The following is a 27,087-nucleotide window of genomic DNA, read 5'->3' on the forward strand; positions in this document are numbered from 1 at the left end:
CGCCGGCTGCTCCATTCAAATATTGTTATTCCACTACGCAGCACGAGTACAGTAGTACAGCAGTAATGCAAATTGGGCCATTAGGTCAAGAACAGTTTTATTGGGTCAACCCATGGAAAATCTCGTCAATCGCCTTACATGAAAAAATTTGATACTCGAACATGTTTGAATAACGATTTCTGGATTTTTTGGATCTGTCGGTACATCATTAATATTTGTATGAAACGTGTATTAGGGTGGTTCGATAATTCAATGAACAAAACAAAAATACATATCCTCTATTCTAAAAGTAATTTATTAATGATTCTCAGATAAAAGCATATAATTATGGTTGTGACTACTTAAGAAGTTGTATGCAATAAGCTTTTTGGAAAAGGAAATTAATGAAATTCATGTTATGGACTCAAATGTTGGTTTATGCTTTCTTAAGCGTAGAATGACAAACTCATTTTTCGACGAATGTCTTGCAACAAAGAGTCAATATTTGTGGTTAAAAAAATTTTGTCTATATTCATTAGAAAAGTAGATCTCTCAGGGAATTGATAGAATTGTTATTGCAATACAGTTGGTCCGTTTTGTATCCGCTTCCTCTAAGAGATTTATGTTGAAGCCCTGTATAAATTATTGGCCCTCCGTCCTGTGAATTTTCATATTTGTGTGTATTTAGGTTAGGTTGGAAGAGGATGACGCCAAAATTGTTATCTTAGCATCCGCGTAAGCCCATTGTGATTCCTCATGAACTATTGTTTTTCTCTCAGCAGTTAGCAGTCAGACCTGCCTGGAAGGCAGTCTTCAACGCACCACTTTGCCGCTTAGATGAAGGCCTTATATTTATTTGGGTTAACAACTCTGAATTTGTCTAGTGCCTGAAAGAGAAACGAACCAAGTATCCTATTTCTACTTTGGGATAGTGCAGAGCATTGACATAGGAAATTAAAACTATCCTCTATAGCGTCTATATCATGACACTAGCGACAGATATTATCATGTTTACCTAGCTTATTGTGTCCAGTTATGATCCGCACTTAAATGCATCTTCTCCATTGACAATAGAACGCCTATGTTCTGCTTCGAACGTTCTTCCCACCTCAGATTTGTTTGCTCACAACCTACGTTTGCATTCCAGCGATTCAACCAAGTCTCTTTGTAGCGCTCTTTGAGACCATAAAGTATTTGCGATAGGCGGGGATACACATCCATAATCGACACAAGGGGAGATTCACTCCAGACTTAGCGAGTACATCGGCTTTCTCATTTCCCTTTATTTCCTTGTGTCCCGGCACCCAGCATATGGTCAAGGCATGGCAATCCTGTAGACGCATCAGTAACTCCCGACAGCGGGCCAGGACCTTGGATCTCACACACGTATTATTTAACGCCTTCAATGTCGCTTGCGTGTCGCTGAAGATATGAATTTCTTATCGCTTGATATTCATAGACAACACCAGTTCCGCTGCTACAGCCATCGCATACACCTCGCTTGAAAGATGCTGCAATCATCCCTCATGCGCAAGGAGATATTGATATCGAATCCGCTACAATAGATACCACACCCTGTTACATTTTCCATCTGCGATCCATCAGTAAAAATGTTAATGCCTGAAAACCAATCCGCCCTTTCTGCCACTTTATCCGCAGTCTTTTATCCACCACGTTCATTCCCATCTGGAAGTCTGTCTGAGAGACCGCCAAGGTATTATCCATTATTCGCAAATGTCTTGCCGGTGATCCGCGAATCAAATCAAGCTGCCACACTCTTAGATGGACTATTCTCGAGTCCATAGGTTGAATTCCCAACATAACCTTCAATGATCCAGTCGCGGTGGTTCCCATAGTTCCAAACACAAATCTTAATGCGACGCTATTCACCCTGTTAGGGCATGACACGCAAAATCCGTCACCGTCCATCAGACATGGCAGCCATATGCCGAGAACAATCAGTGCATAAGCCTGGGCCTCAAACCCCACGTACTCCCACGAGCTTCTGACAAAAATACAATGCCGCAAACACCTTTCTAATTCTCGACCCCATGTTCAGCCTCCAATCCAATTTGCTGTCTAGAATCACCCCCAAAAACTTTGTAGACTGTGATAACTGTAAAGTCATCCCCTGCAGCGTGGGTAGTCTAAATGACGGTATTATCCGCCTACGCGTAAACAAGACCAATTCCGTCTTCCCCGCATTCACATCCAGTCCGCAACCCTCTGCCCATGCAGCAGTGCAGTCAAGTGCACCACCCAAAACTTCCGAAACCATGTCCAAAAACTTCCCTGTGGCGATAATAACCAGATCATCTGCGTACGCACATATTCCAACACTCAACTTTTCCAGTCTTTTAAGAAGACCGTCAATCGCGAGGATCCAGAGCAGCGGTTATATCACCCCTCCCTGAGGTGTTTCTCTAGTGTGTATTTAGGTTGCGGCTCTTTCATACTACTCAAGAATAATTTTCTTTTTAACGTTTGTTTATCTTTCGAGACGAAAAGGAAAGTCAGAGGTCACAACACACCAACCACTATGGAACGCGTTTCGTCTTTGTTTAGAAGATTTTTCAGCCATATTAGGTGTGGAGACTTCAAGGGCCATACATTTTCTTTTTATCTTTCCCTGTTTGCCCCAGGACCTATTTCTTAGTGTATGTAATTGTTATTTTTTAAACTCAGCCTATTTTAGTCCATTGTGATACCACAGTAGCGGCAAGGCCTCTGGTGGGAATCGAACCCACGCCCGCGGCGACTTTGTAAATCATTAACCCAATACACAAATTGTGTAGCAATTACCTTACGCGTTTTTCGAGCTCTACAAGCGAAATCGGGAAGCAGTTTTACACTTCAAGTTCACCTTTTAAAGCCCAACATGTCTGCGAATATTCTGGTTCAGCCTTATGCAGAAGTAATTATGTTTTCTTACTCTTTTTGTGCAATGTTATTCTTAGTAACTATTATCCCTATTATTTTTTCCACCTCCGTATATCAAGATGTAGGCTGAGGCAGAGCCAACCCAAATTTCAGCGTAATCAAGTAAAAATTCGCCTTTTATGAGCTCAAAAATTAAAACGAAAGATCGGTCTATAATGGGGCTATTAAAGGCCTGCAAATTACACAATCTTCTGCGTTCATACCATCGATCGAAAACAATTACAGTGATCTGATGATATACCATCATCAACGCCATGAGGTCCAAATGAAACGGTTTCCGATAGGTTGCGATGTCGAAACCATCATCATGCATATCTGAATTCAGATTGAAGCCAACATGAAACCTTTTTCCCCTTTTTTGCGATTGAGGATTTTTATAATATATTTAATGTGGAATAAGTGCCAGTTTTTCATCTATTGCAACTAGCCCCATCTTTAAAAATCCGTAGTAATTTTTTGTTTTGTATTTATTTTTAAACATGCTCATGTTAGCCTCTATTCGAAATAATTGATTTAAAGGTTTTTGATATTTTCCATATTTTCACTTTCATGCATCTGCTTCTTAGCAGAGCAACTCGCTTATGATGAAATTAACCCATGGCAAACAATCAGAGTTGAAGACATGCTGTTTTCCCTCTGGTGTCTGTGCGATAATCGTCACCCACATGTGTATGTTATTTCATGGCATGTCTAGCTTGAACGTCTGTCAATGCTTTTGCGGAAATCATATGCAATGGTTGTGAGCTGCGTCTGTGCTTCAATTAATACAACATAGCGTACAATAGCATGCTGTGACAACAAACACGCATCATTCAGTTCGGCTTGTGCAGCCCTGTTTTAAATGTGCAGCTACCTTAATTACATCCATTAATCGAATATTCGATAAACTGCTACATAGTTCCATCAAATATTCGACGAAACTATCGAAGATAGTTGCATGTTTTTTTTTTATTCAGGCTTTTTCTCCTGTAAAGCCAAAATCCCTCTTGTTAATCCAGTAAAGAGAACAGTGCAATGCCCCAATATGACTGTGTCAAGGCCTCGACACAGTCGTGGTGAACTCATGCTGGTGAGGAGAAAACTGCAGTGTGAAGAATTAAAAATGACTTGGACAGCATGTGAGCCCAGAGTGATGATCCCACTGTAGACCAACAATAGACCGTAAACGTAAACCTCATGCTTGCAGACACGTTTCTCTAACCTTTGATGATGTTAGCCTCTTAGTTTGCTGCCGTGCCTGTGCAACGAGGTAAGACAAAGCAGAAGAGTGTCCGCCAAAGATGGGGTACCATGCGATAAGCCTCATGCCGCCACCCCCTCCCAAATAAAGCGTATTGAGAAAAGTGTCTTGACAAGAAATGGGAAACTAAACAACCAACAACATCCCCATAAAAGGCCAAACACAATTTGAGTACCAGTTTGAATGTTTGCTGCGATAAGGGTGGTGGTGAATCACACTTGGGCCCCAAATGAGGTGTAGGTGTTGTGTGGCGGCTGGCAAGCAGTGTGTGTTGTGTCAAGATTGTTGTACGTTTGTTTTTTTTTGCACAGCGGCACTCTTGCATTCGCTTACTTCCGTTTCCGTTACTACATGGCATGGCATGCTTCCGTTGGTTTCCTAAGAACACCGCAATTCAACGCCCTTCCATGAATTGACGAATACAAGAATGAAATGTTCTTTTTTCTGTTGCGCTTGCCTTTGGCCGTCACTCTCTTGCCATATCCTTCGAAACGTGTACTGTCACACACCAGGTGTCTCAGTGTTTACCACCAACCAGTAACTAAAAACAACTTGCAACGATTTAGTGCTAAAAATAAGTCCTGCAAAACCACAGGATTTTATTGCTTGTTTTTCAACTGCATTTGCAAACCCCTAGAAGCTTAAGCATCATTACTATGGGCTCAAGTGTTCGTCTGCGGTTACTTGAACGGTTAATAGAGTACATTAAGATCTATTACCACCAGCCTTGTCCAACAGTCATCCAAAGCGAATCCAGCGTGCCAATTGAGATTGCTTGCAATCAGCATTGAGGATTTCTGCTAGGGATATGGCCCAAATGGCAATGACAACTCTGGCAAACTATGGAGCGGGTGATAATGCGTTGAAATGTCTACAATAGCTATCTGCCGCCATATTTAACATAGTTATGCTGAATAGTTGTTTTATGCTGGTATTCTTGTTGTAGCCAACAACAAGGCTAACCATCGTCAATAAACGGAAAGACGGACAGACATAACAACTCTGCTTATGTACATTTCTTTTATTCTTCGGATTTACATTAACATAAAAAAATCTTTTGAAAACAACAATATCAAGGAAAGCAGCAAGTAGTGCCGTCGCTGCTTCTGCACACATTTAAATATTTGTGTTGGAATATTTGGTGTTTTTTGCTCCCTTCAAAGGATATGCCTGGCAAACAGTGGTACAATGTTGTGCAAATCATAATTTTGGGTAAAGTTTTAAGATTTAAAATGATGGGCCCACCTCAATAATAAACAAGAGCACAAGGCAAACAAATATTCCTCATGCATCCAAGAACTTATTTTACAAAAACATCTTATTAAGGACCCATATGAATGACAAAGTTTAAACTTTGTACTGGCTCTAAATTGCTGCATTGAAAAGAAAAAAATGTTTTTTTTTTAACAATTTTGAGTTGAGAAAAAATTTTGTTCGATTCTTTGAGCTAACTTTCTTTTGCCAACTTTCCAAAAGCCAATTTTCCCCCAAAACATGACGGGCACTTTTTTTAAAACTAGTTTAGAGCAATTTTAAAATATTTAAAAATTGTTCGTACTACGTTTCCGAGTACGGACTTTTCAAACTGTTCAAAAATTGAGCTTGTTCCAGAAACGGATGCAAGTTTTTGATAGTTTTATACCCTACACCTCTACTGTCGTACAAGTAAGAGAGAAAGGCCATTAACAAGCATACCACTCGACTCAGAATCAATTTATGATTCGATTTAGCTATGTCCATCTGTCTGTCATATTTTTTGGTTTAGGGGCGAAGTCTTCTGAAATTGGAAGAAATCATTTCAGATTTGAATATAATACAATAATGTTGTCATTTGTCAATCGATCCTCGCGAAATTAGGCACGAAGGTTTCTTTATGACTTCTGATCACTAGTGAATTTCATAGAAATCGGTTCAGATTTAGAAATAACTGCCATGTATATGTATCGCCCGATTTTCACTTCTAGGGCCTTTGCAAGCGCTTTTATCAACCAATCTTCTCAAAATTTTCACAACTATTTCCTCTATGACTCCTAAAATATGAACGGATTTAATGAAATTTTTTCCAAAAACAAAAATTTTATGTAATTTTTAAAGAACACATTTCAATGAAATTTCTTCCAGAACTCCTGGCAAAATTGGTCGACTCCGACTTCTCAAACTACATGTCCCTTTGAAGGGAATACTTGGCCTTTTATTAGTACACAGATAAAAATAATTTTGAAAACCAACAACTTTAGTCGAAAAACTACGACAAAATTTGTTAAATTTCCTGCAACAATTTTGAATAGCAAATTTCTCACATATCAATGAGTGCTTCTCAGAGAGGAATTACGGTATTTTAAGTGTATAGACCACTGTATATGGTTTTTATTACTTTTTTCTTTTTCACTCTTTCGCTCTCGCGTTTCTAAACATCATTTAATATGGAGAAAAAACTTTGATTTGTAAATTCCTGTTAAAGGAAACATTTACAACAACCAAATACCAACTGCGGTACAAATACGAACTATGGACAGAATACTACATACAAATACATGCTAGCGACAAATAAACGAGTATACTCGCATGCGTGTACATGAGATTGCCAGGAGGCCAAATGTCTGCAATTCAAGGGAATAAAATATTTCCATTTGCTATGCATGAATGCCCCTTCAAGGCAACAGGATCTCGTACTCCACATATGTATACATGTCAGTTTAGACGTATATATGTGTGTGTGTGTGTGTGATTCCTGTGGTCCAAGAATAATTTGCAAATTATGTTATAAACATGTTTCCCCTATGACTAGGACAAGAGTCCTGAAAGTTTTTTTCTTTTGCCAATTCTATTTGTCTGTCTTTTCGTATTATGAAGGAGTACTTGTTTGAGCTCAAATCAATGTCCAATGGCTCTTATTGTGTGGGTTTCCAAATTCCCTGGGGCCGTTTGGAATCGGAACCAATACAATATCCAAAAATAACCACTGGGCTTAACAGTAGTAGAAATTCTATATTGCTTTGTGCCTAAAAGTAGGCTAAATGTTTAAACTCGCATACAAAATTAGTTGATGTCAACTAGATTTCATGAAATGTGCCAGGATACGAATGTGCCAGAGAGCAACTCCTCAAGTAAATGTTTTATTGTTCTGTGCAGGGAGGAGTACATGCTATGAGAGCTATCCAAAATAAATGTTCAATTTTAGCTATGCGAAGGGTAGTATTATTTTTTTAGCAATAAAATTGTGCTAAAGTGAATTAAATGGAAGAGAAATAAACGGAGAACTTTTTTAATTAAATAAATATAATACATGCTCTTTATTAGTAAAAACGGGAAAAAAAACTTTTCGTACACTCGTTTTCATCCTTTCAGTCGAATGTGTGTTAAAAGTCCGATTATCTAAATAATGTTGTCCTTTTTATGATTTGGTTCGAATTGTTATAGGCATCAATAACTGATCAAGATAAACTGTCCATTAGGCAGTTAATATTTTCTTTTGTTGTTCGTGTTCCAAAGCGAGTCAGCGGACCCACACAATTATGCTTGAGCTTATTTATGAGTTGCCCAAAACAAATGCTCTATGGTGGGCAAAATGATGGCCGTAATTAAGCAGCAAGTAGTAGCTTCATTGATTTAATCTTCTCCCACTCACATCATCAGCATGTAATTCGTGATTTCATCACAAGCCGGAAAGAATCACTTTGCTGACGTAAGAAAATCTCTGCCAATGTGTAATTCTGCTGTTGCTAGCCTATTCGTGGTGTTTGGTGGTGCCTCAATTCTTCCCCTATCACAATTCACTAATTTTGTTCAAATTCAAATTTGCTTCTTCAATTGAATTTATTGTCCTTTTTTATATCGAATGATTTTTTTATTGTTGTCGCCATTGTCGCTGTTGCTGCTGCTGCTGCTGCAACAGCAACGAGAATGGTTTACTGCCAGTAGCCAGTCACACAGCCATTAGGTAGACGAATCGACGCCATAATAAAAGCATTCACTTTGTCGCCCTATTCGTTTTCGGGTCTCTTTTTTTTTTTTTTTTGGTGTGTGTTCTTCGTATCCGACCAAGACTGTTTTTGGTGGCTCCGCAACTCACTTAAAATGTATGCATGCAACATTCTTTTGGCATGCAAAAGGATGCGAATTGGGGTCACCACCACCAAAAGTTGAAAGGTTAAATTAAACAATAAACAATGAATTTACTCAGCGTTACGACTGGCAAATTATTTAATACAAATGCTTGCTTGAGTAAGTTTAAAACATTTATTCGCCGATCCATTTATAATTTCCATTCGTTGCTTGTGATGGGTATTTCTACTAAGAATATACTTGAAAAAAAAAAAACAAAAGTTAAGCCAAGTAATAGAGTGTTTAAAATGTGCACAAATGTTTACTGGAAATTGAGCGCTTTCCTTATTAGCAACAAGTTTTCATATAAATCAAGTTGAAAACATAGTAAACTTCTCTTATACTGAAGATAGATGTCGAGTTTTAGCACAGTGATACAAAATCGCCATGCTTAATTCTTGGAAGGTTCCTGGTAGCCGAGCTAATGGCATGTTAGTATTACCAGTGCGACCCGGCACGGGATAACTAAGAGCACCACACAGGCTGGAACTTTGAGCTGCAATCTGTGTGGTATTCTTCGTTATCACGAGAAGCTTAGCTGGAAGCTACCGGGCCCTTCCACAGGTTGCGGATAGTGGAATGCTCCTTATACGGGATAGCTGCAACCGCTGTCGCGGACAGTCAGCGCTATCGAGTGGAGAATCTCAGTGAGATGCCGGGCGGCACCGGCTCTTGCTTAATACAGAGAGCCTATGATACTCGATAAGACATGGCGAGTTATTGGCGCCTTTAAATAACCAATGGCCTTCATGTTCCCGCGGCCATCGGTTGCATAGACCGAAACGAACTTGCCCACCTATAAGAGCTTGACGAGGATCGCCGCCTTCACGTGCAAATGTGGCTACAACAACAACAACCAGTGCGGACGTACTGGGTTCGGTTCACATCAGGGGCATTTGTCGCAACATCGTATTGACCCAAAAACCTCACTTTACATTATTTTTGCTAATGCTGCATTTTTTTTGCAAAAGTAATTTTAAAAATCAAGATTTCAATTTTTGACTACAATACAAACTTGTCCTTAATAAAATCTTATCATTTGGATGCGTAAAATTTGCAAAAAGTTAGTATACGAGTGGATTTTTATACCCACCAACTTAAGATGGGATATTTTTTCTAGTCCTTCCGTATGTAACACCTCGAAATATCGTTTTGCAAGTATATACATATATTTCTGATCGTTTTGACATTCTACAGCTCGACCACCCATGTCCGACCGCCTTTTTTAAAATCAGGATAGCGGTCAAATAAATAAAAATATCCTCTTGAAATTTTGCTCAGATACATTTTATTGGTGGGAATTGGCGATGGGAATTGCAAATGGGCCAAATTTGGTTTATATTTGGATTAAGCTCCCATATAAAGTGGTTCTTTTTGAGCCCCTAGAAGTCGTATGTGTTATCCGACTTGGCTAAAATTTTGTACAAAGTGTATTATTATGACTTCCAACAACCGTGCCAATCGGACTTTAACCTGATATAGCTCCCATATTAACCGATCTCCGTAATTATTAACCGAAATGGCTGAAATTTTTTACGTAGTGCTTTGTTGTCACTGCCAACATCCACGACAAGTATTGTCCAAATCGGTCTATAATTTTTAACGACCTCAAGAAGCTTCGATTTTTGCCTGATATGGCAGAAAAGTACACATACATTCAATTAATTAGTTTGTGTAAATATTGATCAGATTCCTTGGTGCTCAAAGCCGGCTTAAGCACAATTTTTTTTTACGTAGAGCATTGCGATGTTTGCGTATAGCCAGAAATAAAGATATCTAGCCAAACGCTGTACAAATTCATTAGCACACATCGCTTTTGGCCAACAATGCGCATGCACTGCATGCATCCACTTTGAAGACAGCTTCCTTATGCCTTTGAAAGCCAACATGTTCCTTTTCTGCATCATAAGTGTCGGAAATTAGAAACAACGGCTCTTGTTGTTTATAATAGTCTAGCAAAGATCTGATAAGGCCTCTCAATCCATTGCTTCTCTCACTTGAAAAGAATTTAAAGCAAATAAAATGATCTGTTTATTAGTGCCTAATTTCGAAAAATAATATTAGTTTCTGTAGTTGCTAGGTTATTTATTCAATTGTATTGAAATGCATTCAAAGAAACACATTTTGCTTTTAGCTAAATGGACTGTTTTGAATCTCTAGAATAAACATTGCATTTTGATGTTGTGAATGTCTGTTTTCTTTAGTTTGACGTCTTTAGTTTTTATTCCAGAGCTTAATTCCATAAGGCATATCATTACCCAAAACAAAACAAGAACACAAACGAAAATTTACACCCCCCTCCGCCTTATTTAAAAAATTGCCGATCTCGAAGACGTGTGGGCGATTAAAGGGAAATCTCTACTCTCGACTCAACTTACAGATCAGAGAAATAAGGGGCTCAAATAAAAGGTATTTTAGAGTCGAGAACGAATCTGATATCTCATTTAGGGGCCAAGTGTCTGGAAGGCCAACCCACCACAAAAACTCATACCCGGACATCTTTAATACGGCGAATTCTGCAACGTCCATTAAAAATGAAAAATATTTTAAAAAATTATCCGATGTTTAAAAATATTTTTTATCTGTGGCGCTTTTTACCACATAAAAAATGTTAAACTTTTCTCAAAAAAAACTGCTAAATTTTTAAAATATTTCCCGTCTTGAGCGTTTTTACTAAATCAAACAATTTTCTTAAAAAAATTATCGCCTGTAATTTCTTTCATTCAAAAAAATTTTGTCTTATAAATGTACTTGTTTAGTTTACTATTGAGGAGGCCACCGTTGCATTTACTTTTGGTTACATTTGTTTTGGGGTAATTTTTCATAATGCAAAAGTATCACAAATTTGGGGTCTATTTTGAGATTTTTAAAATGGGCCCCAAACAAATACGCCTCGACTTGAAAATCAAAAAGGCTTTTTAAATTGCGATTGCGATAATTTGATGTATCTTCGTAATTCATTTGCGCCCCAAACACCAACATGCAAATAAACCCCAAAGTATACATTAGCACCCCAAAAATGTTGTTGTTGTTTACAGTTTATATTTGGGGTCATATTTACACTATTTGGGTGTAAGTGCATAAAACAGTATGGGGTGTAATTTCATAAATTATTTTAACCCAATTTGGAAGAAGAGTTTGCGAACGAATGAAATGTCTTCTATTTCCTTCGTTCTTAAATTGTACAAAAGCAATTGTGCCCTTTTTCTGTAGCAAACATTTTGTTCTAACCCGTGTGGCGCTCATAGTCATCCTTGGCCGGGTTCAAGTTCTTTAAATATTATTGTCATATACTTATTTCACCATGGTTTACTTGGTTCCAAATGGTACCTGGGCAGTGTTTGTTCATTAATAGATTGTGTTCTTACATCGTTGCGATGTTATTAACAATTTTCAAACTTTTCGCCTATGTAAAAGTAATGGGACAGAAAGTGTTCCTTACTAATATAAATACTTTTCATATTGGACCCAGATTATTGTTGACAAAATACCATCCATAACTTGGTAATATTTCGAAAATATTTTTTCCTAACACATCCCTAAAAGCATTACCTACTTTGGGGCTTATGAACTTCCTTGGGTAGCATAATTTCGAAGGTAGACAACTTTAGGCAAACTTTTCTTTATTGCTCGCTTTGAATGTCTTGTGGGCAAAATTCAGTTCGCCATAAATAATCTTTTGACAACAGCATTAAAAAAGAAAAGGAAAAAAGGGAGGGAGGGAGAGAGAGAGAGAGAAAAACAGAAACATACAAAAGGAAGGACAAAATTGAAAAGTGGAAATTTTCCCAGCCATTGAGTTTCAAGTTGTGTGATTTGACATTGTTTTTGAGCGTCATCATCATCATCATGAACTTCGATGTCGACTCTGTCGTTCTTTGTCACCATCATTTTCGATGGAAAAGAACCAAGCATCAAGAAACAGTAGCAAAAATTAAAAAAAAAAATAAAAAGTTTTCCACTAATAGCAAGTAAATTTGAGGTTCAGATATAAGGAAGGGGAGACTTTACAACATTTAGTGTTTCCCTTTTCAAGTTTCTTTTTAATTATGAGTAGACTCCTATGTATACCAAAGTCCAAGTAAATGCCTACGCTCCACGATGGCTAGTCTATTGCAAGGACAATTTTCCATCATGAAGTTTTACTTAAATTTAAAACTTTATCAAGGCGTTCATTAAAAAGGGCGATTACATTTTTTAGTAAATCAAGCGTATTTATTTTTTTTATTATTTTATGTAATTTAATTTTTTTTTTGAAATCAACTCACTTTTCGTATTTATTTAAACAACGGTTAACAACACATTAACAGGCTTATCTGCCTCACACACGTAATAGCCAACCTCATCGCAATCCGCAGTGTTCATTTGAATTTTGTATTCTTTAAAAATTAAATTAATACAATGTTCATTTCCACTAGCATTGTCCGGTTGACCAGGTATCCAGTTAGCATATTTCATGCGTTCGCCGGTGTTGTAGCAAAAGAAGTCTCCTTCACCTTGCAGGTCGGAACCAGAGGTCCACCATATCCTATCTGTGGGATAGGTGTTTCTCAAATAACTCGATACTTGGCTTAATTCGTCGTCGTTTTCAAAGGATGCTAAATAACCACCCATTGAGCGACATATCAAATTTGCCCTAAACCACGATACCTGCAAAATAAGGTTAGATTGGCATGACCATGAACTATAGGTTTTAAATGCCAGACTTGCAACTTACTTTGCTTTGTCCAAAGTGGTAGCGTTTCTTGCCAACTTTAGTAAAGCCTGATATATCCAAATCATCGGGATAGCCTTTAAGTTGAATTATTTTCTGAATATCACAAACGTTTCAATGTTAACCATCAAGACTTACCTTGCATAGAAGTCGAAGTTTTGGTAGTTCGTGCGTCAAGTACATTGCTCCAAATGGCCAAAATAATAAATATATGTAAAAAGTTTACTGCCATTTTGCCTTGTAGTTACTACCAGAAGACTGTTTGGGGAATGATTTTTGTTTGACACACACGGTGGTCGCACACTTAGTTATATAGGAAAATTTTTCAATTTTGTTTTGTTTATTATTTTATCAGCTTTGTCTTTGGAATGTTTATTTAAAAACAAGAATATGGTATTTTCATTGAAGATTTTGTTGAATAATTTTGAATACAAAAAAAAAAATACTCCCAAAGAGGTGTAGCATTGAGACACGCCGTCCGGATTCGGCTATCAAGGAGGCCCCTTATCATCGAGCTTAACTTGAATCGGACAGTACTCATTGATATGTGAGAAGATTGTCCCTGTTCCTTAATGGAATTTTGCAATGAATAATATTTTTTTTCATGGCCTCGAGCCAAACTAACTAAAATAAAAAATATTAATATGTTTAAAAAAATAAACTACACACAGGAAAATGTTGTTTTATATTACATCCAACAAATATTTGGTCAAAAAATTAATTTCTTCAAAACGGCTTTAAAAAATTTGATTTTTATAGAAATCTAGTCGAACCGGACCTTTTATGTGAGCCCTATATTGCAATGGTCGATATATAAGTCCTGTTTTGGTAGAGTTTTTAAATGGGGACATTTCACCCTGAATGTGGATATCGAAGTCGTGTCATGGCAGCAAGCCCGGCAATGATGCTAAAAGCGTGGGTTTAAATCCTGGCAAGAACATTGAAAAATTTTAAGTGGCGGTTATTATCTTCTAATGTTGGCGACATTTGTGAGCCATGCATAGAAGTGATGTAAAAACTCCTCCCCATAGAGGTGTCGCGGAGGTCCTTTATCAATCGGACAACACTCATTGATATGTGAAAGTTTGCCCCTGTAGGGAGCATATGTCCGGTTTGGGGTGTATTTTGGGAGTGAGGTGGCCACCCAGGCACTTGGCCCTTAAAGTAAATATAAACCTTGTGCTATTCCCTCAAATACTTTTTACATGAGCCCCATATTAGCATAGTTGGTAAATAAGTCGTGTTTCATTTGAACCCGATATTGTTGTGATTGGTCATATATCTATATGGCGGGGAGTGATTTTTGGGGTTGGAATGGTAGCTCAGACATTTCGCCCAAACATGGATGTCAAATTTGTGCTCTACTCCCAAATACCTTTCATTTAAGCCCAACATTGCCATGGGGCTGGCATTCCTCCTTTTTGCCCTAAAAGTAGGTATCAAATCCAAAAACTTTGCATTTGAGCCCCATATTGATATGTTCGGGATATAAGTTCAGTTTAGGGGGTGCATTGGGACTTACCCACAAAAAACCCTGGCCCAAAAACTGGATTCCTTTTTTACTCTCAAATACCTTTCATTTGCGTCCCATATTGTCATGATGGGTCAAATAACCTACTGGAGGTGATTTAAGGAATTTAAGCGCCACCTAAATACTTTAACATTAATTTAATGTCATTTTCCTAATCTACTCCCAAATTGCTTTCATTTAAGTCCCATATAGCCGTGGTCGACCAATATGCCTATTTGGGGGATTTTGTAGGCGGGGGCACCTCCCATTACATTACTTATTTTTTTGCCATATTCGTAATCTACTCCCGAATACCTTTTATTTGAGTTCCATATTGACATGAACTTCCAATATGTCTTTTTGGGGAGGTTTGGAGTTAGGGCGGCCTCCTGGGTACTTAGACTCAAACTTTAATACCATATTCGTATTCTACTCTCCAATACCTGCCATTTGATAACCATATTGTTCTGATCGGTCCACTTTTGATTTTGGGTGGTGTTTTTAGGGTCCGCCCCCTTCCGATATGAAAAATTCTATAGTCTATGTTTCCTTCCAGACCAATCTATACAATCTGTGAAAATTTCAAGGTAATCGGTTCAGCCGTTTTTGAGTCTATATGGAACAAACAACAAAAACAAATTGATTTTATACCCTAAACCGAAGGATAGGGGCATATTCATTTTGTCCTTCCGTTTGCAAAATATCGAAATATCCATTTCCGACCCTATAAAGTATCTATATTCTTGATCGTCGTAAAAATCTAAGACGATCTAGCCATGTCCGTCCGTCTGTCTCTTGAAATCACGCTACAGTCTTTGCACAGATTCTTTTTTTTATTTTTGTCCATAAGCAGGTTAAATTGGAAGATGGGCTATATCGGATTATATCTTGATAGATTCCCCATGTAGACCGATCCGCTGATTTAAGGTCTTTTGCCGAAATTTGGGACAGTGATTTGTGTTAGACCACTCGACATCATTCTTCAATTTGGCGCAGATCGTTCCAGATTTGGATGTAGCTGTCATATAGACCAATCCGCTGATTAAAGGTCTTGGGCCCATAAAAGGGTCATTTATTGTCATTTATTCTTGATCGTCGTAAAAATCTAAGACGATCTAGCCATGTGCGTCCGTCTGTCTGTTGAAATCACGCTACAGTCTTTGCACAGATTCTTTTTTTTTTTTTTTGTCCATAAGCAGGTTAAGTTGGATGATGGGCTATATCGGACTATATCTTGCCAGAGCCCCCATGTAGACCGATCCCCTGATTTAAGGTCTTTTGCTGAAATTTGGGACAGTGAGTTGTGTTACACCACTCGACATCCTTCTTCAATTTGGCCCAGATCGGTCCAGATTAGGATGTTGCTGTCATATAGACCAATCCGCCGATTAAAGGTCTTGGGCCCATAAAAGGGTCATTTATTGTCCGATTTCTCCGATGTTTGAGATAGTGAGTTGTGTTAGGCTCTTCGACATATTTCTGCAATATGGCCCAGATCAGTTCTGATTTGGATATAGCTGCCATATAGACCGATCTCTCGATTTATGGTCTTGAACCCATAAAAGGCGCATTTATTGTCCGATGTCGCCGAAATTTGAGACAGTGAGTTGTGTTAGGGCCTTCGAGATCTTTCTCCAATGTGGCCCAGATTGGTCCAGGTTTGAATATAGCTGCCATATATACCGATAGCTCGATTTATGGTTTTGAACCCATAAAAGCGCAGTTATTGTCCGATGTCACCCAAATTTAAATCTCTCGATTTAAAGTTTTGGCCCTTATAATTAGATTTCGCTGAAATTTGACACAGTGACTTCGGTCTATATGTGGATATAGCTATCAAAAAGACTAATATTTTTTCTACAAAATTGAACAATGACTTGTACTTAATAGACCACTCAATGTCCGTGCCGAATTCGGACCATATTTCGCCTTTTTACTTGTTACATATAAAATTGTTGTAAAATTTTTTCCATATTTTATTTTTATAGACTTTTTTTTGCCAAAATTAAAAAAAAAAAATTTTACGAAACGTATTTCAAAAATTTTATTTCTATAGACGTTTTTGTCACCATTTTATTTCTAGGCAATATTTTGTCTAAATTTTATTTCCAAGAAAATTTTGTCAACATTATTATAACGCTGGCGAATTTTCGTAAAAATTCTTCTAACAGTGGTCACCAACAAAAAAAAAATTAAATCTAGTTATTTGTATGGAAAATTTTACTACAATTTTATTTAAATGCTTTTTATTAAATATTTTGAAATTCTTTGAAACTACTTTTAAAAATTTTGTATGTATAGAAAATTAAGCCAAAATGTGATTGCTAAGCTAAATTTTGTATAGAAAACTTTAAAAACATTTTATTTCTATCGATTTCTTTTTAATTCTATTTCTACAACTAATTTTGTGGAAAATGTTCTTATTTGTATAGAATATTTTGACAAAACAAATATTGAATTTTTGTGTTGAAAACGGATGTCTATGTTCACACTTTGACGTCTCTAGTTTTTATTCAAAGTTTAATTGAATAAAAAAAAATTAATAAAAAAGTTGCATAATAAAAAAAAAATAAAAAAAAATATAAAAGAAAACGTCAAAGTACGATGTCTGTTTTTATACTTTGACGTCTTTGGTTTTTTTCAAAAGTTAAATTCAATATTAGGAATATTAGTTTTTTTTTTTATTTGGCAACACGAAAAACAAATAAAAGAATACGCAACCAACTTATTTTCAACTTGGAAATAATGAAACAATATTTATTTATTGTTTAAATTAACAAATGACAGTTTCGCAGCGCAGTTTCCTCCTGGGTCTGCTGTCTTTGTTTTTCCATCCTTTGTCTAATTGTTGTGACTTCCGTATTTTCGTTCAGGGACGGAATAAGCAAAGTTAAGTTAGTATGTCCGCCTTTGCGCTGAACGTTTGGGTTCAAATCCCGACGAGAACATCAGAAAAAAAATTCAGTGATGTTTATCCCATCCTAGTGCTGGCGAGGTATTTACCTTACGTGATCAGCCATGTGAACTTCTCTACTAAGTTATTGTTGTTGTATCCACATTTATATGCCAAGGTGGCGATCCTTTTCGAGCTCTATAGGTGAGAAAGCTTGTTTCGGTCCAAAGGACCGCTCGCCGCAGCAACGTTATGGCCATTTCGTACTATATTGTGTCGCTCTACGACAAGGAGGTTCCTTATCATGGAGCTTAAACTTGTATCGGACCACACTCATTAATGGGAGAGAAGTATATCCGCTGCTCCTTAATGGCAAAATTTGCATTTGCACGGTATATCAGCAAATTGGAATAGTATTTATCAAGGATTGCAAGTGAAGTGGAAGCTAATTGAGCACTGCGGTTTCAACCTGGTTATCGACGTGTGAGTAAAATTCAATTTGCCATTAATAATCTCACTCGAAATTGAAAAGTGGAAAATTTCACAGCTATTGAGCTTTAAGTTGTGTGATGTGACATTGTTGTTTAACGTTATCTCGTCATCGTGAAGATGACAACGACTATGTCGTCTGTGTCACCATCAAAGAACGAAATATCGAGAGTTGTTGCAGAGTATATTTGGAGACTAGATTTAAGCAATTGTTGATGTGACTTTAAGACTTTCCTTCCCAGTATCGCCAATGCTCCTCAGTCGTGAAGCGAGGTTTAACCCATAAAAATGACGCCTATTTCTTATTTTGCCAAGTTTAAGTAAAAAAGTTGAACAGGACTGAAATGGACACAAATAGTTCAACAGCAGTAGTGCTTCCTATGCACCACGATGTTCAAATAAATCTAAATATTTTGTTTGTTTTTTGCTGCTATTTATTAAAAATGTAATAAAAAAATTTTAAAGACAAAAACAAAGTACTTTCATTTAAATCAACTAACTTTCCTTCTTTTCAAATGCAATGGACATTTTAAAAAACGGATACCATCACATTAGTGGGCTGTTCAGCCTCACATATGTAGTAATCAGATTGATTGCAATCCTCGTCGTTCATTTGAAATTTGTTATTTGTGAACATTAAATTCACACAATGATCTTTTCCAGTAGCATTCTTTGGTTTTCCGGGTGCCCAGTCAGCAAAGGTCATGCGTTCGCCGGTGTTATAGCAAAAGAAGCCGCCTCCGCCTTGCAGGTTGGAGCCTGAGATCCAATACGACCTATCGGTGCGGCAAGTGGTTCTTAAGTGTTCCGATATGAGCCGTAATTCGTTGCTATTATCAATAGATGCCAAATTGCCACCCAAAGAACGACATATCAAACTTGCCCTAAACCATGACGCCTGCAAAACAGAAGTAGATTAACTATGAACTATGGTTTTTGATTATCCGACTTGCAACTTACTTTGTTTTGTCCAAAGTGGTAGAGTTTGTTGCCCACCTCAACAAAGGGTGATGTATCCAAACCATGACCATATCCTTCAAGTTGAATACGTTACTTAACATTGCAACATTGCATATTCGGTGTAAATTTTCAATAGTTACCTTCCATTGTATTGGTTGATATTTTGGGAGTTCGTGCGCCATGTATAACGCAGCCAAAGCTTAAGGTAATGAAGATTTTTAAGAAATTCAATGTCATTTTGCTTTTTGTGCCAGACAAGAAGACTCTTTAAAGAATGTTTTCTATTAGAGCGCGGTTTTAAATGAATGCAGACCCAACCATAGCGTGTCTTTATATGGGCGAATTTCTTAATTGTTCCTGTTTGTTTAATATTTATCCAGCTTATGTCAAAACACATCAAATACATATATAGATATATTTTTTTTTTCTGAAAATTGAGGTATGTTCTTGATGAGAATTAGAAGAAAACAATTTAACGCTGCCCCAGAGTTATCCCCCTTTTGGGCCCTTTTAAAAAATACATTCGACATTATCTATAACATAGCAGTCGGGGACCGACGATATACTACTTTACAGTGTTTCTGTTGCCGTTTTTGGCAGGTTCCTGCCAAAATTGGTGGGTTATTAGGTTGCTAGGCTGATCTCAATTTTTGGTAGATTTTTCAATCATATAAATATCGGTGAAAAAATTACTGAGGATGACTTGAAGTTATTTCACTTCTTGTCATTTTTGTGTATTTACTAGGAGTGCAGAATAAAACCATGATTATCAAGGGGCCAAATACTGGTACAAAGGGGTGTCGCTGCAGCAAATATCAGGAAAAAGGGTGAATGTTCTGATATTGTAACTGTAACTGGTATGAATGTTGAGGTATCTCTTCCAGATTTCGTAAATTCTGGGTAATAAATGCGGCTTTTTAGCGTTCAATACCTTCAATCGGAAGACAGGGCTTTGTGACAGTTGCATACAAACAGACCTGGTCCATACTTAGAACTCACTGTTACAACGAAAATGGGTAGTAAAAACGCATTTCGCTGGCAAACTAGGGAACTTTTCGGTGGCGGGTATAAACACATTTACCGCATTCTTGGCTTGTAGAACATTTGGTGGTCGAATTAGACCGTACTTGGCACAGTTGTTGGAAGTCATAACGGAACACTATCTGCAAATATTTAGACATATCGGACAAAAGTTGCAATTTCCAGGCGCGTAAGAAGTCAAATCGGTAGATCTCTTTATATGGGAGCTATATCCAAATCTGTAGCGATATGGGCCATTTGCATTTTGACAAACGGACGGACATGACTGGATCTATTCCGAATGATGAGACGATCAAGAATATATATACTTTATAGAGTTTTAGATCTATATTTCGAGGTGTTACAAACTGAATGACTAGATAAGTATACCCCCATCCTACGGTGGTGCAAATAAAAATTGTAAAGATCAATCTTTAAAAAAAAACATTTCGTAAGCAATTCAAAATTTGACATGCTCGAGGTGACCAAATTTCAAGCCCATGTATCTGCCTGTGGACCCAATAGCGTACCCGAATTTGGCCAACTGTGCCAAGTACGGTTCAAAATATACTGGTATTGGGTATTTACCCAATAAATATCCAAGTCTTGGGTATTTACCCGGTAGAAACCCATCTCTATTCGTAGTAGAGAATTTCATTAAAGAGAGCTTAAAATAGGTGATAATTATCAAAAAAAAAAAAGTGTTTTAAATTTTTCTTCGTTGTAGAGAAGCAATTCGTTATAGGGAAGTTCGTTATAGAACTTATTATGTCTTTAGAAAATTCGTTCAAAATTTATATATTTATTCAAAAAGTTGTTAAAATCTTATTTCTAAAGCGTTTTCTCCCAACAATTGATTTCTTTGGGATGTTTAATTTCTGTATTCTCAGAATTTGATTTTTATAGAGAATTTTTGAAGCTACTCAATATTCAATGTTCAAGTTATTTGTTATGTGTTTAGTTTTGATGCAATTACCTGATTCGTTTATTTCTCACTTTTTCAATTTTTTGTTATCAATTTTCTGCTTGCAATGCTTAGATTAAAATACTGACACAACTACTGTGGTAGGCTTATCAGCTTCACAAATGTAGAAGGCAGCCTGACTGCAAATCCAATCGTTCATCTGAAACTTTGGGTCCTTATACCACAAATGAACACAATTTTCACTACCACCAGCATTATCCGGCTGGCCGATTGACCAATCAGTATACGTTAGACGTTCACCAGTTCTATACCAATAGAAATCGCCCTCGCCCTGCAAATCGGAGCCAGAGAGCCACCACCATCTGTCTGTAGGATAATTGGCTTTCAAATAATCGGATAACTCGGACATTTCGTTCTGATTCTCAATTGACGCCAAATAACCACCCATTGAACGGCAAATTAAATTTGCTTGAAACCACGATACCTGATAAATTGAAAACGCCATGCGTTGTTATTATAACAAACAATCGATTACTATTACAAGAATAATAAGAACTTACTTTGCTTTGTCCAAAATTGTAGAGTTTTTTGCCAACTTTAGTAAAAGGTGACACATTCAGCTCATCCGGATAGCCTGTACATTAAATTTATTTTTTTTAATATGTCAGCACAATTTTAATTTGATTCATCACCACTTGCCTTCCAAAACAGTTGTTGAGATTCTGGGACCCCTTTGGACCCCAAGGACAATGCTTCCGCAGCCCAATAATATGAATATACTGGCATTTAAAATATTTATTAACATTTTCCGCTGAAGTTACTCTCTTTAAGGTTGCTGAAAGATTAAATGATCAGCAACATCATTTAAGCATTAAAGATGATCGCCAATCAATGAGACATTCAACCCGACTGGCAATAACAATTCGGGGATTTTTTAGTGGTTTTCGTCTTTATCTGCTGGCTTGGTTGCTTTCTCCCGTGGCAGACTGAGATTGATAAGTGTGTCATATGAATTTATTTTGCATAGTCGAATGATCATGTGGAACAGAGATTTACAGTAGAGTATTTACGTATATTCCATTTTTTAATTTTAAACAAAACTAAGATAATCAAACACATCTGTTGAAACAGGTGTATACATGTGAATGTAAATTGTTTAAAGATGTTGGAAAGAAGTTATTTTTCATCTGCGTGGGATTAATTGTGTTTTTGATTTATTATCAAGAATAAGTTTTTTATGTCCACCACCATAGGATAGGGGGGGATATTCATTTAGTCATTCCGTTTGTAACACATCCAAAATATCTGTAATTGCATTCTTTCTTCTGTCAGTTATCAGCTGTTACTTTTAGCTTGCTTTAGAAAAAAGTGTAAAAAAAAGTATATTTGATTAAAATTCATTATAAGTTTTATTAAAAATGTAATTACTTTCTTTTAAAAAATCCGCAATTACTTTTTGGGCAACCAATATTTCGGATCGTGGCAAAATTCTTAGGCGATTTAACGTTGTCCGTGTGTCTGTCCGTCCATCTATTATAATCACTTTACAGCCTTCAAAAGTTGAGATATTGAGCTAAAATTTGACACAGATAAGTCTTTTTGCTGTACGCAGGCCAAGATCTTGAACGGGCGAAATCGGACCATATTTGGATATAGCTTCTATATACGCTGATCTGCCGGTTAAGGTTCTGAAACCCATAAAAACAGCATTTATTATCCGATTTCGCTGAACTTAACACGTTTTTACTTGTTAACATTCTTGTTGTATAAACTTATATTGTATTCCAAAGGCGTTAAATATTTTTAAATGTTGCCACATTTTCAATTGTTTTAGACAAAGACAAATTGAAGCCTATATTTGCTTATTAGGATTCCTTGGGATTAAAGTATGCAAGAAGTTGTGTGATGATTTAAATTGCTATGGGCGTTGCATGAATGCTATTGTAAGCAATTTTTTGTTAAAATCAACTAAATTTAGGGCTGTGTGCAGGCACCCCAGATTATTCTTTAGTTTGTGTAGAATTGCATCTGAGTGCTTCTTAGCCCACCTCACCTTTTGACAAAAAATACTCGTGCAATATCCATAAAGTGTGATTTTTTTTATCTACTACCAATTGCATTATAAAAATGCGTGCTCTGTTAAGAAAGTTCATCGCGTACTTCTTCCATTGAGAGGCGAGGCTCATTTTTGGCTCAATGGGTACGTAGATAAGCAGAATTGTCAATTTTGGACTGAAGATCAGCCAGAAACATTGGAAGAGCTACCAATGCATCCAGAAAAAGTCACAGTTTGGTGTGGTTTATGGGCTGGTGGCATCATTGCAAAACGCAAGAGTTTAACTTGCATGACATGTGGTTTCATCAAGACGGTGCCACATGGCAAACATCACGCGTTACAATAGACTTGTTGAGGGGCAAGTTCGGTGAACATTTAATTTCATGTTCGGGACCGGTCAATTGGCCACCTAGGTCGGGCGGTTTAACGCCTTTAGTCTATTTTTTTGTGGGGAAATGTTAAAGCTTCTGTCTATACAGACAAGCCCGCTTTAATTGACGCATTGGAAGACAACATTGAAGCATTTATTCGTGAGATACCAGTTAAAATGTTGGAAAGAGTATGACAAAATTGGACTAAGCGGATGGACCATTTGAGGCGCATTCACGGTCAACATTTGCATGAAATAATCTTCAAACGTTAAATTATATGGACCGTACTATTGATTCAAATAAAGATTGCATGCATTTTTCTGAATTTTGTGTGTTTTTTGAAAAACCTTCCTATAGCTTTTAAAAAATCACCCCTTACATAACACATTTTATTGAGTTATCATCTAATTTAATAGAGATTTAATGTCGGTGGCACTGCAGTTATAAATTTCAACTATGTATGCACGCTTCACCAAAAATTGTGCATATCAAAGTAAATTTCTGAAAAAAAAAAAACAATATTCTGTCAATGTATTTCCACATATGTGGCCATTTGAAATGTCAAAGGGTGTAGGCAGCAAAATATTCAAATGGGGTCTTGTGTTCATTACCAATTGCAAAATGATTTTTATACAACTTTATTAACTAATGAAATTTTAGTAAATCTCCGCTTTTATATCCAGGGTACAAGTATGATCGGCCCGTTCACCGTTGCAACATCCAAGTCAAGTATGGTCCGAATTTTTCTAATAACCATTTTTCGAATGTGACCTCTTGGTAACAATTGCTATTCATTGGCCTGAACTTTTACAAAAACGGTGTTTCGTTTGTACTCCAATATCCATGCCATGTATGGTCCCAATCTGTATGTAACTTGATATAGTTTTTTCTCATGAAAATTCCATTAAGGAACGGCGGGGATTCTTCTTTCATATCAATTTTAGCGCATTGATAAGGAATCTCCTATTTTTATTGTCTAGTATAAACTGGGCACTATGGCCCACAGCCGCGACAACAATTAAAACTGACAAATTACATTATCAAATTAAGAAATATTTTCCAAACACATCTAATTTTTATATTCCAGCTTTGTTTCTGTATTTTGTAACAGTACTTACAAAGCCAGAGAAAAAAAATTGCTTCTGCTTGCAACCAGGTAGAGACTCTAAAAAATGCATTACGAAGTGACCAATGTTGCCACTGCCAAAAAATTCTTCTACCAAAATGTTCAAAATAACCTACCAAATGCCCAACTAAACGACCAAAATTTTTAAAAATCGGTACACAAATGTGGTTACAATAACGGGTAACTTTATATCGACCATGAAAGAAAAATTAATACCAAATGTGCTTTTATTACTACCAAGCGGTATAGAAACCATTTTTTTTAGAAAAACAATACCAAAAGGGTAAAACGCTGTAAGCATTTAGCACCGTTTGGCATTAAATTAAGTTATTGATGACGTACCGTCATTTTTTTCATTAGCGAGGCGAATATAATCGGGAGATCGGTTAACAAGGGGGCTAAATGTAAGCATGGACCGATTGGCCAATTTAAAATCTTAATCGACCTACATCACTGAGAAGTTTTTATGCACAATTTCGAGCGGCTATATTTACTCCTTCGAATGCTTGTGCGCTTTTGACAGACAGACGAAAGGACTGAATCGACTTAGAATGTCATAAGGAACATTTTCGAGGAGTTACAAACGAAATGGATACCTCCATCCTATGGACTCTATTCTGATGTGAGTGGAAAACGAGTACACTTATAAATAGTAGGTATATCTCGTACGGAAATTGCAAAGAAAGCGATTTTAAGCCGAGATTCGAAGCCAAACTTCCGGCGTCGCATGCGGACATGCTAACCTCTGCATCACGGTGGTTTTCTTCCAAACCAGCGCCCATATAAATCGCTATTCCAATTACTTTCGTAGCACATTTTCAAAAATGTTGTTTATGCCCTTTTGTATTTCACTTGGTACCATTTTTATAGGCTACATGCAAATTCCATAACATGCAAGTATGTTAAATATGTTTACTTTAGGATATTTTAACATGCATTTCTTTGGCATTAATTGGCATTGTCGTGAGTCGCGTGTGAGCGTTTAATAAGCAAACGATGAGAGTAATTTAAATGTTATTAAATCTGGCACAAAAATTGCCAATTTTAACTCTTTATAGTTTCAAACTAACGCTAAGATGTAAGAATAAGTGCAACGAAAAATGTATTAAAACTTTGCATTGGTGGATGGATTGAAAATTTAAAATGAAATAGAATACAAACCAACAAAGTTGAAATATTTTTAATTGAAAACAGCTGTGGATTTTTGATGGTAATTTGTTTTTGTTTTTTTTTTTTGTTTTTATTTTTATTTTTTCATGACGCAACATTTTATGAAGCGAGTTAATTTTCAAATTGATTTTATTAATATACCCTAATTGATATTCTCCCACTTGCTCGAAAGCGTGCTATACATTAAAAAAAAATGCCTAAACGAAAATTTACTGATAATACAGCTAAATGGCAACATAATCCCCACAGTTTCTTTGCTGTTTGTTTTTGTTTGACACTAAAAAGTTATTCTGTAACGCTCCATTCTCAGTGTTCTTTAATATGTTGTTGATGGTGCTAATGTTCTTCCGTTTCCTTTGGCATTGTCCATCTCCTGAAAGTTAGCAACACATTGTCACCCTGGCCTCGGGTTTCGTTTTCTCGGAGCATCCTCTGCAAAAAGAAGTTCTTAATAAACATATTTAGGATGTAATTTTCTAAATCCATTCATGTGGTGCCCACCAGTTAAGCTTTTTCTTCTTCTTTGTCCACTGGCTGGAGAAAAAATGAACTGTGATTTTTCTTCAAGTTGCTCTTCGTATTTGAGGAACACAATTTTTTCCCTGGCTAAGGGAAGAGGTGCTTAACTCTGCTGTGTTTATTATTTGTGTCTGTTTTTGAAAAGTTTTATTGTCGTTTTTTTTTTTCTTTAGCGCTGTTAAAGATGGCGCTGTTGGTGATGATGATGATGGCGATGGTAAGGATTTGCTTCATCATCAACACACTCTCTGTTTACATTGAATTATGCCCACTTCAAGCAATCGCTGGCACAGCATTGATGGTGTCTGTGTTCATTTAGCGTGTGAGTTGGCCCATCCTTTGTTCCACTTTACGAGAAGGATAATGATGAGGATGTTTCTATGTTTGCATTTTTTTCCATCGCATAAAGAGCAGACATTCGAAAGTCTGCTTCATGTGTATGGAGAAAAACGAAAACTCAGCGCAAGCGAAAAAAAACTAACTGCCTCTTGTGCCGTATTCCCCTCTCTGACGCCGTGTCGTTTGTGTGGCACTGAGTCGTCTGCACTGTAATTTTCACCAACTTTTATGAATGAATGAAATATATTTGAAGTGACTTTACTTGACTGGGCTGAATGTGAATGTCGCAGTTTCTCACTTTCCTTGCAAGCAAGCAAGCAAATCGCTTGCACATACGTGAGGATACAAACAGGTTGCTTGAGTGGCGAACTTGTTTCTTATGCCTTGGCCCGGCTAACTTGTCTGTCGAGTGTGGTGCATTGCGATTTTCACTTGCAAAGTTTAGTTTATATTTCAGCAGTCAGAGAATATTTTTGGGAGTTGACAGGTACGGAATAATATTTGTGGCCTTTTTAGGATGTACATGCAAGATACGGGTGTTGCTGTGTTTTGTTTAGTGATACTGCCTAAAAATATGCCTCCCTTGTCATCTGCAGACTTTTAATTTTCTAAATGTCCAGTCCTAAACTGTGATGTGATATTGCTTTCGTTCTTCATAAATATCAACCTTCAGAAATATGAGTAAAATGCAAGGAAAAAAATATTTGTGTATTATGCAAGGAAAAAAATATA

General features: G+C 36.8%; 4 protein-coding genes across 13 annotated transcripts in view; 1 reads left to right on the plus strand and 3 right to left on the minus strand.

Annotated features, from left to right (window-relative positions):
- LOC106084176 (sex-lethal homolog) overlaps positions 1-27,087 on the plus strand; it is a 116,543-nt gene that overhangs the window by 13,968 nt on the left and 75,488 nt on the right. The window lies entirely within an intron of this gene.
- Positions 12,488-13,243, minus strand: LOC106084180 (C-type lectin 37Db-like). The gene is made up of 3 exons (XM_013247709.2): positions 13,116-13,243; positions 12,981-13,054; positions 12,488-12,913 (listed from the first exon to the last, which is right to left on the minus strand). The coding sequence occupies exons 1-3, from the start codon at positions 13,207-13,209 to the stop codon at positions 12,545-12,547; spliced, it is 537 nt and encodes a 178-aa protein (XP_013103163.1). The 5' UTR covers positions 13,210-13,243; the 3' UTR covers positions 12,488-12,544.
- On the minus strand, positions 18,176-19,362 carry LOC106084179 (C-type lectin 37Db). The gene is made up of 3 exons (XM_013247708.2): positions 18,970-19,362; positions 18,830-18,903; positions 18,176-18,767 (listed from the first exon to the last, which is right to left on the minus strand). Exons 1-3 carry the CDS (start codon positions 19,064-19,066, stop codon positions 18,399-18,401), a joined length of 540 nt encoding a protein of 179 aa, XP_013103162.1. The 5' UTR covers positions 19,067-19,362; the 3' UTR covers positions 18,176-18,398.
- On the minus strand, positions 20,632-21,768 carry LOC106084178 (C-type lectin 37Db). The gene is made up of 3 exons (XM_013247707.2): positions 21,474-21,768; positions 21,335-21,408; positions 20,632-21,258 (listed from the first exon to the last, which is right to left on the minus strand). Exons 1-3 carry the CDS (start codon positions 21,577-21,579, stop codon positions 20,890-20,892), a joined length of 549 nt encoding a protein of 182 aa, XP_013103161.1. The 5' UTR covers positions 21,580-21,768; the 3' UTR covers positions 20,632-20,889.

Source organism: Stomoxys calcitrans, chromosome 4 (assembly GCF_963082655.1).
Source record: "Stomoxys calcitrans chromosome 4, idStoCalc2.1, whole genome shotgun sequence".
NCBI classification, from domain to species: domain Eukaryota; kingdom Metazoa; phylum Arthropoda; class Insecta; order Diptera; family Muscidae; genus Stomoxys; species Stomoxys calcitrans.

Coding starts and splice junctions, on each gene's coding strand:
- LOC106084179 (XM_013247708.2), bottom strand. CDS start 19,066: ATGACATTGAATTTCTTAAAAATCTTCATTACCTTAAGCTTTGGCTGC. Junction 18,904..18,969: donor ATCAACCAATACAATGGAAG/GTAACTATTGAA, acceptor TTCAACTTGAAG/GATATGGTCATGGTTTGGAT. Junction 18,768..18,829: donor ACCACTTTGGACAAAACAAA/GTAAGTTGCAAG, acceptor TCTGTTTTGCAG/GCGTCATGGTTTAGGGCAAG.
- LOC106084180 (XM_013247709.2), bottom strand. CDS start 13,209: ATGGCAGTAAACTTTTTACATATATTTATTATTTTGGCCATTTGGAGC. Junction 13,055..13,115: donor AACTTCGACTTCTATGCAAG/GTAAGTCTTGAT, acceptor TTCAACTTAAAG/GCTATCCCGATGATTTGGAT. Junction 12,914..12,980: donor ACCACTTTGGACAAAGCAAA/GTAAGTTGCAAG, acceptor CTTATTTTGCAG/GTATCGTGGTTTAGGGCAAA.
- LOC106084178 (XM_013247707.2), bottom strand. CDS start 21,579: ATGTTAATAAATATTTTAAATGCCAGTATATTCATATTATTGGGCTGC. Junction 21,409..21,473: donor CTCAACAACTGTTTTGGAAG/GCAAGTGGTGAT, acceptor TTTAATGTACAG/GCTATCCGGATGAGCTGAAT. Junction 21,259..21,334: donor ACAATTTTGGACAAAGCAAA/GTAAGTTCTTAT, acceptor TCAATTTATCAG/GTATCGTGGTTTCAAGCAAA.